Raw genomic sequence first — 14,996 nt, forward strand, 5'->3', positions numbered from 1 at the left:
GAAAAGGCCACCTTCAGGAAAACACAGTTCTTAACAACTGCAGTGTCTTCTTCCTCAGGAAGACACTTCAGTCGTCACCATGACTTCAAGATAAACCACCAGAAGAACATCACAAAACCTTATCCTCAGAGGGTATGGCTTCTTATACTTCCCCTTTAAATGCTACAATCCTAAAATGAGAGGCAATCCTCAGGCCTCAGACCTGCTGTAGGGCGTGGCTTACAGCTGAATATAAGGATTCCTTCCTTCTTTGACAAGCTGGAATTACATCTTGGTTTTTCAGGGAAGCAATTTAGCATTTCTTCTAATTCTATGTTCAAATATGTATGATATCTATGTTCAAATCTATGTATAATATCTATGTTCAAACAGTATGAGAATCTTCAACTATTATCTACCCTGCTCAATTACGGGCAAACATACATGGTTAATCAAATGCTACACTAAAATGTGGACTATAGCAGCAGCCTGGATGACTCAGCCATTAAGAGTCTGTCTTCAGCTTGCTCCGTGGTCCCAGGGTCCTGAGATCAAGCCCCACATCATGCTTTTCTCTCAGCAGGAAGCCTGCTTCCCTCTCTCCCACTCCCCATTGCTTGTGTTCCCTCCCTCGCTGCGTCTCTGTCAAATAAATAAATTTTTTTTAAAAATGACAATAATCAGGACACCTGGGATGCTCAGTAGGTTAAGTGTCTGCGTTTGGCTCAGGTCACAATCCCAGTACTGCACTGGGCTCCCCGCTCAGTGGGGAGTCTGCTTCTCCCTCTCCTGCTTCTCCCTCTCTGGTGACCCTTCCCCTGCTTATATGCTCTTGCTCTCCCAGTCAAATGAATAAATAAAATCTTTTTTTAAAAATTACAATAACGGGGTGCATGGGTGGCTCAGTGGGTTAAAGCCTCTGCCTTCGGCTCAGGTCATGATCCCAGGGTCCTGGGATCGAGCCCTGCATCAGGCTCTCTGCTCAGCAGGGAGCCTGATTCCCTCTCTCTCTCTCTGCTTGACTCTCTGCCTACTTGTGATCTCTCTCTGTCAATAAATAAATAAGTTAATTTAATTTTTTAAAATTAAAATATTTTTAAATTTAAAATTAATTTTTAAAAAATGACAGTAACGACTGTGCGACCATGTGCAATAAGGACACTGAATATCACACCCTTGTAACAAGCGCTTCAATGATTCATCTTTCATCCTTCCTCTCTAGCAAATTAGAGTTATTGTCGAATTCTGGTTTCTCTCCCACTCTGAGAAGGCACTGAGCACACAAGATGTGGTGGGCTGGCATTCTCGATTCTTAGTCCTTTCTCCTGTTCCCTGCCTGACTTCAGGGTCACAAAGCAGTGAGACATCAGAGTGCCTGCCAGGAGCAGAGAAGAAGCCACCCCAGCACTCTTTGCTTCATCGGGCCCCTTGGGGGAACCTGCTACCCAGAGCTGACACCTGAGCCACCACTGCCCCCTTCCACCTGACGCCAGCGGCTTCTTCTATCTCCTTAGTGAGCTCTGTTCCTCCTCTTGCTCCCCGTGACCTGGCCTGTGCCCTGTCTCCACCTCTGCAGCCCTCATCACGCCCTGTCAGAACTCAGATCCCAAACGCTCGGCTGCCTCTAGCACTGTGCATCCCTCTCCCCAGCTAGGGCATGCACTCCTTGTGTCCTATTAGTGGCTAGAGGCTCAAGAGCAGCTGGTCAGTTAATGCAATCCATCTTTATGAGGCCAGTGAATTCAGGAGTTATGGAAGATTCTGCTTTCTCTGTTCATTCCTCCCTGACTGAACAAATCCAGCCCCTGAGGACACTTGGCACACCCTGAATCTGATACTCTTTTTGTTCCAAAATCTTCAAGGAAGTTAGACTTCCTGCCTCCGGAGGCCACCCATCCCACCTGTGCCCTGGTCCAACAGTCCTGTTAGGCTAGAATGGGCCCCATGAGCCCCACGGACCCCGGTGCTGCCATCGACAGCACCCACCACAGCTATGGCAGCACATGGCGGGGAGGGGGGGGCTCCACCTTCCTATGCTAAAGCTGCCCCACCCCCCGGCCTGCTTGTGGGAAGGCTGGGCACTGCTACCTGCTGCTCCAGGGCCAAACTGTCCACTTCCCAGCAGGCATGCTCTCTGCTCCTGTCCCCACAAAGGTGACTCCTTTCAAACAACAAAGGAACACAAGCAACCCTCCCTATTTTATTGTGACTCAGCTTAGGAGTTCAATTGCCCTGGTGCTTCTTCATGATTTTTGAGGGGAAAGCATTCACATACCGCATGAAGACAGCAATTTCACTTGCTATAAAAACACCGACATTGCTGCTTTTGGAACAGAAGCTTTATCGTCAGGTGGTAACAATGTTCTTACCAGATTATCGAGCATCCGCATAAGGGCTTCAAACTCCTGCTCGCCAATCTGCCACTTGGGAGGTGAGCTGGTGCCCTCCCCTGCTGGGGACTCCGGGGAACGGGATTTGGCTTTGTACTTGCCAGGATCCAGGAGGACTAAGTTGTCCGGCCCTCCTGCACTGGCCAGAGTTCGAACCTTTTCCAAAACAAGCAGATAGTACCGTTTGAGTTTCTTGCCGAGGACAAAAGGATCAGATCAGATGACGACAAGAGATGATTCAAACAGAAATGTAGGTCTCTCAAGAAACCAAGCTACCAGAGTGTAAGAATAAAAACTGAAGGATGGACAGAGACAGACAATCCACACACAAAGTCATTTTCAGAAGTTCTTCGTTAGCAAAACAAAGATACTGGGCCCTCATGCTTGGAGGAGAAACAGGGAAACAAAGCCCCTCTTAAGGCTGTATGAAGGAGCTTGGGGACTGTAGTGCTGCCTAGATGAAGTCAAGGTTCCAGTGGGGAGAGCACAGACTTGGGATTGAACACAGCTGGCTTGGAGGCGCCCGGCAAGTGTCTCCCTCTCTGTACCTGCCTCTCCATGAACAGGGCCATAAGGGGCAAACGAAATAACATGTAAATAAGGCACCTGATACGGGGCTGGCACACACTAGCATTCTATAAATGGTGGCGACGTCTGTATTTGAATAACAAAAACTAGAAATGAAAAGCCCAATAACCATTCACCAACTTAAATCAGTGAAATGGCATTTGCTCTGGTCAGTTTCCAAATCCACTAGCTCCTCTCGGGCAAAGACATTATGCAAAAACTCATTCCTACTAAACAAGTATCAAAAATCTGCAAGAACCCTGCAAACGCCAAAATAAGTAATAGCCTGCAGAAACTGGCCACTGCCCACCTGGATCTCACACGCGACCACCAGGTTATGGATGTAGTAGAAGGCCTCCTCAACGCTCCCTCCGACTGACACGAGCCCGTGATTCCGGAGAATAAGAACCTGTAGGGAGATAGGAAAGCTCGAGGGAGCTACACAAGAAGACAGCTACTCTGACTTTTTTCTTCTTTCCTCTACAATTTAAATACCAGATTAGATGCCTACTGACCTTGCTTTTAGGCCCCAAATTTTTCTGAATTAATACTTTTTCCTCCTCCTCAACCAGAATCCCATGGTAATCATGGTAAGCCACTTCTCCAAGGGAAAGCGCCTCCGGGGAGATTGGCAAGAGGCCACATTTCATCGCAGAGACCTAGAGAACAAGCAGTCACCACGAATGAAGACAAATCAACAGTCACACCTTGATGACGTGGCAAACACTTACCTCAAAGAAATAAAAAGGGGAACATATTTTATTTTGTTCTCTTCTCAGAAATAAATGAACCTATGAACTTAAGATGGACTTTACTTCTGGGGCTTACTACAGATGGACACTTAAAAATCAAAGGCATCGCAATGCTGGGAGAGCCTCAAAAGAAATTCCACGTCTTTCTGGACTTCTCCCACACTGATCATAATGCTGTATGAGCTCAGGCTTCCTGGCAAGATGAGCCCAGCCCTACTGCAAGGAGAGACAAGGGCTCCATCTGAGTGAGCCATGACCCTGCAAAGAGAAGGTTTGGACATGCTGTAAGGTTCTGACCCACCTGTCATCTCAGGTTGTAGGGGAGAACGAAACCTGAAATGTAGATAAGAGCCAATTTCTGAAGTTTAGAATTATTATGCTGTATAATTTCTCTTCTATTGCAATAAAACAATCCTAAGTGTTCATAAAGCCTTTAATTTCCTTAATGTCCCCAAACTGACTTTGGAATGTGCTAACTTTTAAGGTTTTCTACCTCAACTAACAGACTCCAAAGATTCCAAGAGTATCCACAAGTGCAACAACTGTACACAAGTTCATCTAAAAGACGCCACCACAAAAAAGGTGGCAACGTCACATTTAAGCTCTCTGACGGCATGAGCCTTCCTAGGAGAAGAAATTTCCAAGTGAAGTGATCTGGTACGTTTTAAAATAAATTATACAGGAGCTCCTGGGTGGCTCAGTGGGTTAAAGCCTCTGCCTTCAGCTCAGGTCATGATCCCAGGGTCCTGGAACTGAGCCCTACATCGGGCTCTCTGCTCAGCGGGGAGCCTGCTTCCCCCTTCTCTCTGCCTGCCTCTCGGCCTACTTGTGATCTCTCTCTCCGTCAAATCAATAAATAAAACCTTTAGAAAAAATTATACAGTAAGCTATTTGTAACCATATTTTTAAAGGTACTGCTAATGGTTCGTTAAAATGCATGGACATTTTGTGGCTGGAAGAGCATGCATTTTTTTAGAAAAAATTTCAGAAAATGACAGCTCTACTAAAACTCTTATGTTGACATCTAGAACCACATGTTCAAAGTAAAATAACTAATCCAGAAAGATCGAACATTCATTGAAACAATCCAATATGCGTGACATTAAAACATCAGATGAACATTCAGCATTACTGAATCCACAAGGTTATGTGTGGTACAAATAAGTCCAGAAAGTCATTAGAGTACACATCCGGTGATATAAAGCTAATTCTGGAGAGCTGCAGCATTTCACTGTCACATGACCATACTAACAACCAGAATGGGCATGTTCAGGCTGGGAGGTCTGGCCTGTGGGCACGAGAAGGGCCCAGGCCTGTTGACTGTGCTGGGGCGGGCTCTGGGGAAGCTCCGGGCTCAGAGGCCACGTTTCCCAACAGCTTACGAGGTCTGTGCCTTTCTCTTGCCATGGCCGTTCCTCCTCTCCTTCCTATCATGATCCAGCCCCGGCATCTGCTGGCTTCTGGCAGACATCTAGAGGCTTCTAGGCCTCAACCACCCCCTTCTCACGTCTGCCACCCCAGGGACCATGAGCAGGTCCAGGCCTTCTGCATCCCCGCAGCACTTCCCTGAACCCACCGTGTCCTCCCCCTGCAGCCTGTCTGGATCCCCCCACAAACCCTCTTCACAGACAAGGAGTCTGCTTATGGCCCTCCCTCTGCAGCTCCCAGCGGTCTTCCCCACACTGAAGTCTGACCTCACCCTCAACACACTCCAAGTTTCTGTTAAGTCTTATGGACACTTTCAGATTCACACAGATTTTCCAAAACTAGAGAGTGTATAGACCCCTTAAAAGGAAAAAAAAATTCTTTTAAAGTAAACTTAGTCAAAGACTTTTTCTACTCCACAAAACCAGGCTTATTGACATGTTGCCTCAAGAGAGCACAACTATGAGGACATGTGAAGCGTCCCTTGCTCCACAGCTTTCACTCCAAGTTGCTCGGGGAGCAGCGCACTCACCGCAGCCCCTGCCGGCGTGTGGATGTGCACCACACACTTGACGTCCGGTCGCGCAGCGTAGATGGCAGAGTGTAACACAAAGCCAGCCTGGTTTACTCCTAGGTTAGTACTTCCACGATCTACTATCGCTCCTTGTATATCAACTTTAACCTTAAAATAAGCAAAAAAAAAAAAAAAAAATTTAAGATGTCAAGAGGATTTCAAATGACCCTTCCTAGAAATTATTTCAGCCAAAGTTTAAAGTGTTTATAACTAATTCTAAGGCTTTTTTTTTCTGAGTTTATCACACAAAACACAAACTTCGTCCTCTGTCTGGGTTTTATATGTCTCATGGGATTAAAAGGTATTTAATTATCAACTATGACCTAAACACACAAGACACCCAAGAGGAAAAGGATATTCTTACCAAACTGGATGCAGTCACTTCACTATAGAGAAGTCCAAAGGGAACAATGAGGAAATGTTCCTGCTCGGAGCTCACTCTGGTCTGTAAGGAAAATTGCTGAGTCAGCTCAAAAATCCAACTGAAATTATTCACATTATCTTTCTATCCACAAACTCACAGGTTTATTGTGCGCATTCTGTGAGCTACACAGGAAAGCCTGAAGGTACAGCGTCTGTCACAGAACTACAAGGACTGGAAGCTTCCATCACCATACTGTTGTCACGTCTCAGGTATATAACGTGCATCCTGGTCGCATTCATGACAACTGACTTCATAAAGAGGAAACCTGGTGGCTACCAAGCAAGCCAGTACCACATGCAGAAAGACGCCACTCCTCAGGCATATCATAGTGAAAACCAAAACTTACTTTTGTCCAAATGGACTTTGTCTTTAGTGCTCAAAACCCACAGGCTAGTGAACAATCCTAACAAGCACAAACAACAGAGAGATCTTCCTTATAGCCTGATGGATTTCAAAATCTCAACCACACCCCATCGCCACGCCCCTGGTCAGTCTGCTCCTTCCTCAAAGGTTTTCTTTCTACAATTCATTCAGTACCAATGTGGCACATGCTACGTACCTGTGTCAGATGCTCGTAATACCACAGGAAAAAAGAGTCCTGCCCTCTAAAAACTCAGTTTAGCCTTTATGATGATTTTGGGAGACTCAAACGATTTCCCAAAGCCATCATCATATTGGAACACGTTCACTGCTAGTCAAAGAGCTCCAACAGGGACGAGGCTGGTCATGTGTACATTCGTGGGAAAGGACTTACAGTGTTTAGCCTAACTTCCTAACCAGTGTGGTAACTTCGGTAGTAACCTGAACAGAAGCACACACAGGATCTGCTGGGACAAATGTCATGACGGACACCACATCCTCACTCTCCTGCCTTGTTTCTTCATTCAGCAACAGCCACTGAACGCCAGCTCCGCCACAGGGGGCTAGGCTACAGATGGAAATAACACTGGAGACCTAGTCATCAAACATTCTCTCTCACACTGAGCAGAAACCTGTCTTCCTGAACTTTTCATCACTCTTTCTAGTATGCAACACAGTACAAACCCAACTCCCCACTTCTACAATTTAGTTCTCAGACACCTGAATGTACCCGACCTCCTCATGTCAGCGTTGTGCGAAATTTACTTGACCCCTGAAGTATAGCATAACTCTGATCCACAATCACGTTAAAACCTTAGTTAGAGGGGCGCCTGGGTGGCTCAGTGGGTTAAAGCTTCTGCCTTCGGCTCAGGTCATGATCCCAGGGTCCTGAGATCGAGCCCCACATCGGGCTCTCTGCTCAGCAGGGAGCCTGCTTCCACCTCTCTCTCTGCCTACTTGTGATCTCTGTCTGTCGAATAAATAAATAAAATCTTTAAAAACAAACAAACAAAAAAACCTTCGTTAGAATCCTAGCTCTGCCAGGTATAAGCCAGGCTCATTTGGGACAGTGCGTTCCCGGTCTCCTTATCCTTTTTTTTTTTTTTTTTTAAGATTTTATTTTTTTATTTGACAGAGAGACACAGCAAAAGAAGAAACACAAATGGGGGAGTGGGAGAGAGAGAAGCAGGCTTCCCATAGAGCAGGGAGCCCGATACAGGGCTTGACCCCAAGACCCCAGGATCACGGTCCCAGCGAAAGGCAGGAGCCTACCGACTGAGCCACCCAGGTGCCCCTCCCCACCCACCTCCTTAACCTTAAAGAGGGAATGATGAGAGCTCCTACTCACAATGCAGTAAACAGCATCTCCCCACGAGTACTAGCGGTAGGAGTAGCAGTAGTAAATCATGACCATGAATGAGTCTGTTCTAAATCCACCTCTGTGATGTCCACTCTCTGTAAATCCCCATTTCCCCATTCTCATGGTGGTTTCAAAAATGCCCACATGATTTCCACCTTTACCGAAAATATTTTCCCATTAATGGTGAGTTTAGTGAGGCTATTTCTAAATTCAGTTCTTGTATTTTAAAAAGTGTACAACTTTTTATCTAAAATAAAACTAACTAGACAATTACCCCAATTCCCAAGTTGGGTCAAAACAGAAAACAAGGAATTCCTTTGTGCATTTATTGGTTAGAATGAGAAAAAAAAAAAAAAGGCTGGAAATAAGAAAAGATTAATCATCAGATATATTTACTTCCTTTAACAGTTTTTATCTCACACCATGTATAAAAAGTGTTTAGAGGGTATGTGTACAATTTAAGTATAATAATAAATCAAACTCTCTCTAGTATCCCAGAAGCTTGCCTCTTCCCTGTTCCCCAAAAGTAACCACTATCCTGAATTATGTGTTCAGCATCTTCTTCCTTGACTTTACAGTTTTACCTAATAAATATTCATCCTGAAGCCGTATCTTGTTTAATTTTTATCTGATTATGAACCTCAAATAATTAGAATCATACTGCATTTTTCAGTGACATTTCTTCCTCCACATTATTTCTGAGATTCCTCCACATTATGATACTCATGGCCGTCCTTTACTCATGGTCATTGCTGCCCGGCATCCACTGGATGAATACACAACAGATGTGTCCATTCTTCTGTCAATGCCCATGGCTTCTGTTTTGCTATGTAACCCAATGCTGGGAACGTTCTTGTACCTATCTCCCAGCATACATGGTCAGGTTTTTTCAGAGACACTAAATTATCTCCAAAGGCCCTAATTAAATGTACACTCCTTCCAGCAGTGTATGGGAGCTCTGTGCTTCTACTGCCATCTTCTTTAAAAATTACAATCTAGGGGCACCTGGGTGGCTCTGTCTGTTAAGCGTCTACCTTCAGCCTTGGTCATGATCCCAGGGTCCTGGGACTGAGCCCCACACAGGCAGCCTGCTTCTCCCTCTCCCTCTCCCCATCCCTCCCACTTATGCTCTCTCTCTCAAATAAATAAAATCTTCAAAATTAAAAAAAAAATTCTGGGGGCACCTTGGTGGTTCAGTGAGTTAAAGCCTCTGCCTTTGGCTCAGGTCATGATCTCAGGGTCCTGGGATCGAGCCCCGCATTGGGCACTCTGCTCAGCGGGGAGCCTGTTTCTGCCTGCCTCTCTGCCTACTTGTGATCTCTGCCTGTCAAATAAATAAATAAAATCTTTAATTTAAAAAAAAAAAATTAAAAAAAAATAAAATAAATCTTTTTTTAAAATTTTTAAAAATTACTTATTTATTTGACAGAGAGAGAGATGGAGAGATCACAAGTAGGCAGAGAGGCAGGCAGTGGGGGTGGGGGGGGGTGAAGCAGGCTCCCTCCTGAGCAGGAAGCCCAATGTGGGCTTGATCCCAGGACCCTGGGACCATGACCTGAGCCTAAGGCAGAGGCCCAACCCACTGAGCCACCCAGGTGCCCCCAAAATAATAAAATAAATCTTAAAAAAATAAAATGATTTTTAAAAGGCAGTGGGGTGTGGCCTGACCAATTAAAAAACAAAAATTCTGAATTCACTGGGATTGCTTTGTGGGTATAAATATATAACTTTCCAATTTCGATTTTTCAGTCCAACCGTGTCAGCGTCAATTACAATCCACAATGCAGACTCTTCTCTGTCTCTGATTTCAGTACATGAGATCCGGCTCCTGATTCTGTTCTGTCCCACTGGTCCGTCTCTTCCTTTGCCCAAAGCACACTATTCTAATTACCACCACTTTATAAGTTGACAGTCAGTAGGAAAAACTCCTTACTTAGTTCATCTTAGCTACTCTTGGACTTTTGTCTTCCATATAAATTTTAAAAGCATGCTATCAGGTTCCACATTAAAAACCTACTACAAAGCCAATAATGTGCTTCCCTATCATCATGCAGACCTTGTGCATACAGTTACCAACAGTATACACTGCATGCTCTCTTGCTTATAATGACTTCTCATTTCTTCACATGGTCTTTGTAACATTGTTCATAGCATACAACATTCTCTCAAACTGGTGTGAATAACGGGGCCATATCCCACCTACTCCTGGATATTTAAACAAAATATATCTAAAAAAAAAAAAAAGCCTATCAAATCTACATATTTTAATAGAAAAAGCTTAAAATATACAATTTTCTGAGTCTGAAGCAAAAAAGGAAAAAGTGCTGGGGCACCTGAGTGGCTCACTTTGTTAAGCATCTGATTTGTGATTTGGCTCATGTTATGATCTCAGTGTTGTGAGATCGAACCTGCATCTGGCTCCATGCTGGGTGTGGAGCCTGCTTGAGATTCTCTTTTTCTCTCCTTTTGCCCCTCCCCACCACACCCACACACTCGCACATGCTCTCTCTCTCTCTAAATAATAAAGGCAAAAGTACTAAACATAGGTGTGAAGTAAACAAGAGCAGAGGATATCTGCAAGAAAGTTTCCGAAGGGCTGGTATCACCCTCAGTGCATATGTTCCTACACACCTGGTGCCCCTTGTCTGTCTACAAGGACTGAGCACTCACATCGAAGATTTTTTAAGGTCACTCCCGAAAAACCAAAGACACCCAACACAGCCTCTCTGGCAAAGATCTACACCATGTCCCAGAAGCACAGCACACTGGCCACAAAGGTGGGCTCCAGACCTTCCCCCCCAACACCCAAGGCTTAGCACAACCCACAGTCCACACTGGAGCTGAACCAAGAGGCATTTAGAGGTGGAAAGGCCTCAGCATTAGCTAAGCGCCACCACAAGGAGAAGTCCAGCTCCCATGCTAACTGGGCCACTGTGGCTTCTGACACCCCCTCCAAAGCTTCTCGAAACCTGATGCGATCTTAAGACAGAGATCTAATTCAGACAATCATCTCCAATCCTCCAATGCCTGCTAGCACTCTTAACTCCCTTCAGCAGAAAATCCCTAGGCCCCCTTTCAAAGAAAGGGCACAGTGACCTGGTAGCACTTTTTGGTTGCACTGATAAATACTGTTAATATTTATTTTCTGTTAAGAGTTTGTATGATAACACTTAGATTGTAAAACAAAAAATGAATGCCGTAAGTAGTTGAAAAGATAAGAACAAAACTTTCTTCCTCAAAGATTCTCTAGTTCACAAGATACAGGAAATATTTTTGTGCTTCAGTATCTTTTCTACTCATAAGTATTAAAGGCCACACAGATCATCTACAAAAGAGTGAACATTAACTAATGCTTTAATTCTGCCAAGTACTAAATGAAGGGGGTAATGGGTGGCAAAAGCAATTTTAGCAAGTTAAACTTAAACAGCATTCATAGTGGGGACTACTGGTAAACAGATTTTAAAACCCCCAAAGAATATGAAGCTGTTAGTAAAGCCAAGGATTATGTTTCTGATTGTAGATGTAACATTTTCATGGAACTTAGCCAACCATTGAGCATTAAACTCCCTCCACAGAGCACTCTGTGAAGCAGGATCAGTCACAGATGCCGGCAATTCTCACGCAGGCGCCAGGGACAGAAATGGAAGAACTGGCAGAACTGGCAGGCTAAGTGGACCCTCCAACCAAGCACCACAAGGCACCATGGAGTTCCCAGTTCCTGTTTGATATTTTTACTGAGGCCAGATTTTGGGTTGTTGTGTACCTACAGAAGCACCCTTCACAGACTCAATATTACTGTGAGTGGAGATGGATGGCAGATAAGCAAATGGAAAGTATGGGTGATGGTAACTGCTTTGGGGGAAATGAAGCAGGTGTGCTGGGTGGAGATAACATCCTACAGGCCTGACCGTGTGGACATGACAGGGCCAGGTTTGCATTTTCAAAAGCGAACTTTAACGGCAACGTGGGGAAGAGACAGAGGGGAGGGTAACACAACATCTCTGGCCAAGATCCATCCCATGTCCCGGAAGCACAGTGCACTGGCCAAAAAGGTGGGCTCCAGACCACCCTCCTCCTCAGAAGCATAGCACTCCCCGCAGACTACAATGGAGCGAACCTAGCACCACTACCAGTCCACGTGTGAAAATCACCTACATGTGCGCTGGCTATGAAGAAAAGGGTAAAACAGTCTAAGCGGCTGTTAACAGCAGTGGCCCTAGGGGAGGTGAGAGTACCATCAGGACTGACTTCTACAGATGTCCGTGGGAGGCACACTTATTACTAGAAGTAAGCACTATATTAATAATTTGAAATATCCAATAGCGGAAAGTCAATGAAGAAACAGAGACTGGAATAAGTATAAAAGTCAGAGAAAGAAGTTATCTCAACAGAAGAGCAAAGAAGAAAACAGAAACCTGACAAGGCACTAGGAATCAAAGGTGGAAAGAGGGGGTGAAACTCCAACTGGGAAACAAGGTTTGGCTGCAGGTGGTCAGGCGCTCCCACATGCTCTGTGACACACTGTGCTCATTTGCTAGGAGAAAAGAGGTCAAGAGTTTCGAGGACAATAGACACAGTAGAGAAACACTAGTGAGCTGGCTAAGTGAGACGTCCTACAGTGCCAGGCAGCACTGGGGATTCATTTGCATCTGGGGCTGCGTCTAAGGAGAAAGCCAGTGGGGTGTGTTGAGGCTCCCTGCAGCAGAGTCTGGTGCTTGGGGGCAGGTAGGGATAGCACAGTATTGGCGAAGAGTGTCGTGGATAGGATACACCACGCTGGACCAAACAGGGAGGAAATAGGGGCCAGTGGCTTGGGATGTAGAAAGGACAAGCCAAAAAGGCAGGACTTGTCTCACTCCATGACAGAACCCCAGAGCTAGAACAATGCTTGATACAGAATCAATATTTACAGCAGACACCAAGTAAATACTTACTGAAAGAAGAAAACAAAAGTACTGATAATGTTTAAAAATAGCTAAAACTGGAGCAGCTAAAGAAAAAACTATGAGATGGGACGCCTGGGTGGCTCCGTCAGTTAAGTGTCTGCCTTCGACTCAGGTCATGATCCCAGGGTCCCCGGACTGAGTCCCATATCAGACTCCCTGCTCAGTGGGGAGTCTGTTTCTCCCTCTCCCTCTGCCAGCTGCTCCCTCTGCTTGTGCTGTCTCTGACAAATAAAAAAAATCTTTTAAAAAGAAAAGAAAAAAAAAACTATGAGAAATAGAAGACTTGGGTCAGAACAAGAAATAAAACAAACATCTTCATTCTTTGGTTTTTAGGCATAATAAGATTTTTGGGAATGGCCTGTACCCTAGTTCCTCCTTATCTGTGGGAGAGACATTCCAAGACCCCCAGTGGATGCCAGAAAACGCAGACAGTACCAAACCCGATATACATTCTTTTCCCCTATGTCTACATACCTATGATAAAGTCAGATTTATAAACTAGGCACAGTAAGAGACTAATAACAATAACAAATAATAAACTAGAATAAATATAATAATACACTACAATGAAAGTTGTGTGAATATGGTCTCTCCCTCTCTCTCAAAATGTCTTACTTCCCTATGCTCACCCTTCTTCGTGTGATGATGTAGGTGATCAACTGCCCCTGTGAGGAGCCGCAGGAGGTGAGTGCTGTGGGTGTGTGACTTAGCGAGTGGCTACCACTGACCTTGACAATACACCAGAAGCAGGGCCATGTGTTTCCGGACTTGCCGACAGCAAGTTTAACTGAAGCCGCAGAAAGCAAGACCCCAGGTAACAGGGGAAGACTATACTTCGGTAAACGCTCATTTATAAGGTCAGTATGCAAAAAGTGAGTTTTAAAGAACTATTGTCCTCATAATTTTTAATTCAAACTACGTAATTCTCAGATGATTATACTCTGCAGTCAGGAATGAGAAAGAAGGTGTTCCAAGATTGACTTCAGCTCAGTTGACCCTTCTTTCCCTAAACGGGAAGAGGTGGTGCCAGACACGTAATATTCCATTTATTATTCAGTTACTACCCCATTTAATACTCACTGTGATATGATTGTAGATAAGCTGAGACCATCCAAAGAGATCTGCCAGCCGATAAAATGCTGCCAACTTACACCGCAGTAATTTCTCCCCTTTGTCATAGGCAATCGAATCAGACCCTCTCAGGTCATTCACAGGAGTTACCATACCAAGACCTAAAATAGAAGAGAAACAAACTCAAACACTTACTATTTCTGATGAAATATAACACAAGTAATAATAAACCTGAGATGTTAATATTCTACCCTGGGCTATGAAGTAAGACTCAAAAACTTTAAAGACTATTTCATAAAAATCATGTTCCCCAACATTAATACAATTAAGTTAGAAATCAAGAACAAAAATGGTAGCACAATTTGTGGAATGCAGTAAAGCAATGCTTATAAGAGAATCTACAGCAGTAAACATATATACTAGAAAAGAAGAGGGCACCTGGGTGGCTCAGTCCATTAAGCATCTGCCTTCAGCTCAGGTCCTAATCTCAGGGTTCTGAAATCAAGTCAACATCAGACTCCCTCCCTGCTCATTGGGGAGTCTTCTTCTCCCTTTCCCTCTGTCTCTCTCCCCTGTTCATACTCTTTCTCTCTCTCGAATAAATTTAAAAAAAAAAAAAAGTTTTTTAAAAAATGATTTAGGTTTCATCTTATGAAACTAAAAAAGAAAACTAAATCCAAAAAGAGTAAGGAAAAAAAGAATGAAAAAGGAGGTATCAGTCAAACAGAAAAATAACAGAGGGTGTTATTTTTCTGGGTGCTGCTGTCAGTTAGGCATCAGACTCTTGGTTTAGGCTCAGCTTGTGATGTCAGGGTCATGGGACACAGCCCTGCATCAGGCTCCATGTTCAGTGGGGAGTCTGCAGGAGATTCTCTTTCCCTCTCCCTCTGCCCACCCCCCCACATACACATTTGCTCACGTTCTCTCTCTTAAGAATAAATCAATCTTTAAAAAAATGAAAACAATAGAGAAAAACATTTAATCTTGAGAGGATTAAAACCAAAATAATGAAATCAAAATAAATGAAACACGAAATGAAAGGGAACAAAATAAAAGACACCTCTAGGCAGACTCCAACAAAACACGGCAGAAGCAAAAGTCACCATTAAGAAGCAATAGGGAAGGCACATCACTACATACCCTACCGA

General features: G+C 44.3%; 1 protein-coding gene across 9 annotated transcripts in view; it reads right to left on the reverse strand.

The window, feature by feature from the left end:
• ADD1 (adducin 1) overlaps window positions 1–14,996 on the reverse strand; it is an 88,709-nt gene that overhangs the window by 18,343 nt on the left and 55,370 nt on the right. For all 9 annotated transcript variants that reach the window (XM_045997317.1, XM_045997319.1, XM_045997318.1 and 6 more), the window contains exons 4-9: window positions 13,858–14,009; window positions 6,052–6,132; window positions 5,646–5,795; window positions 3,452–3,595; window positions 3,247–3,345; window positions 2,349–2,525 (exon numbers count right to left, since the gene is read on the reverse strand). In XM_045997317.1, the coding sequence (XP_045853273.1) occupies window positions 2,349–2,525; window positions 3,247–3,345; window positions 3,452–3,595; window positions 5,646–5,795; window positions 6,052–6,132; window positions 13,858–14,009 (803 nt within the window). The remainder of the gene's footprint in view (window positions 1–2,348; window positions 2,526–3,246; window positions 3,346–3,451; window positions 3,596–5,645; window positions 5,796–6,051; window positions 6,133–13,857; window positions 14,010–14,996) is intronic.

This window comes from Meles meles, chromosome 2 (genome assembly GCF_922984935.1).
Source record: "Meles meles chromosome 2, mMelMel3.1 paternal haplotype, whole genome shotgun sequence".
Lineage (NCBI taxonomy): Eukaryota > Metazoa > Chordata > Mammalia > Carnivora > Mustelidae > Meles > Meles meles.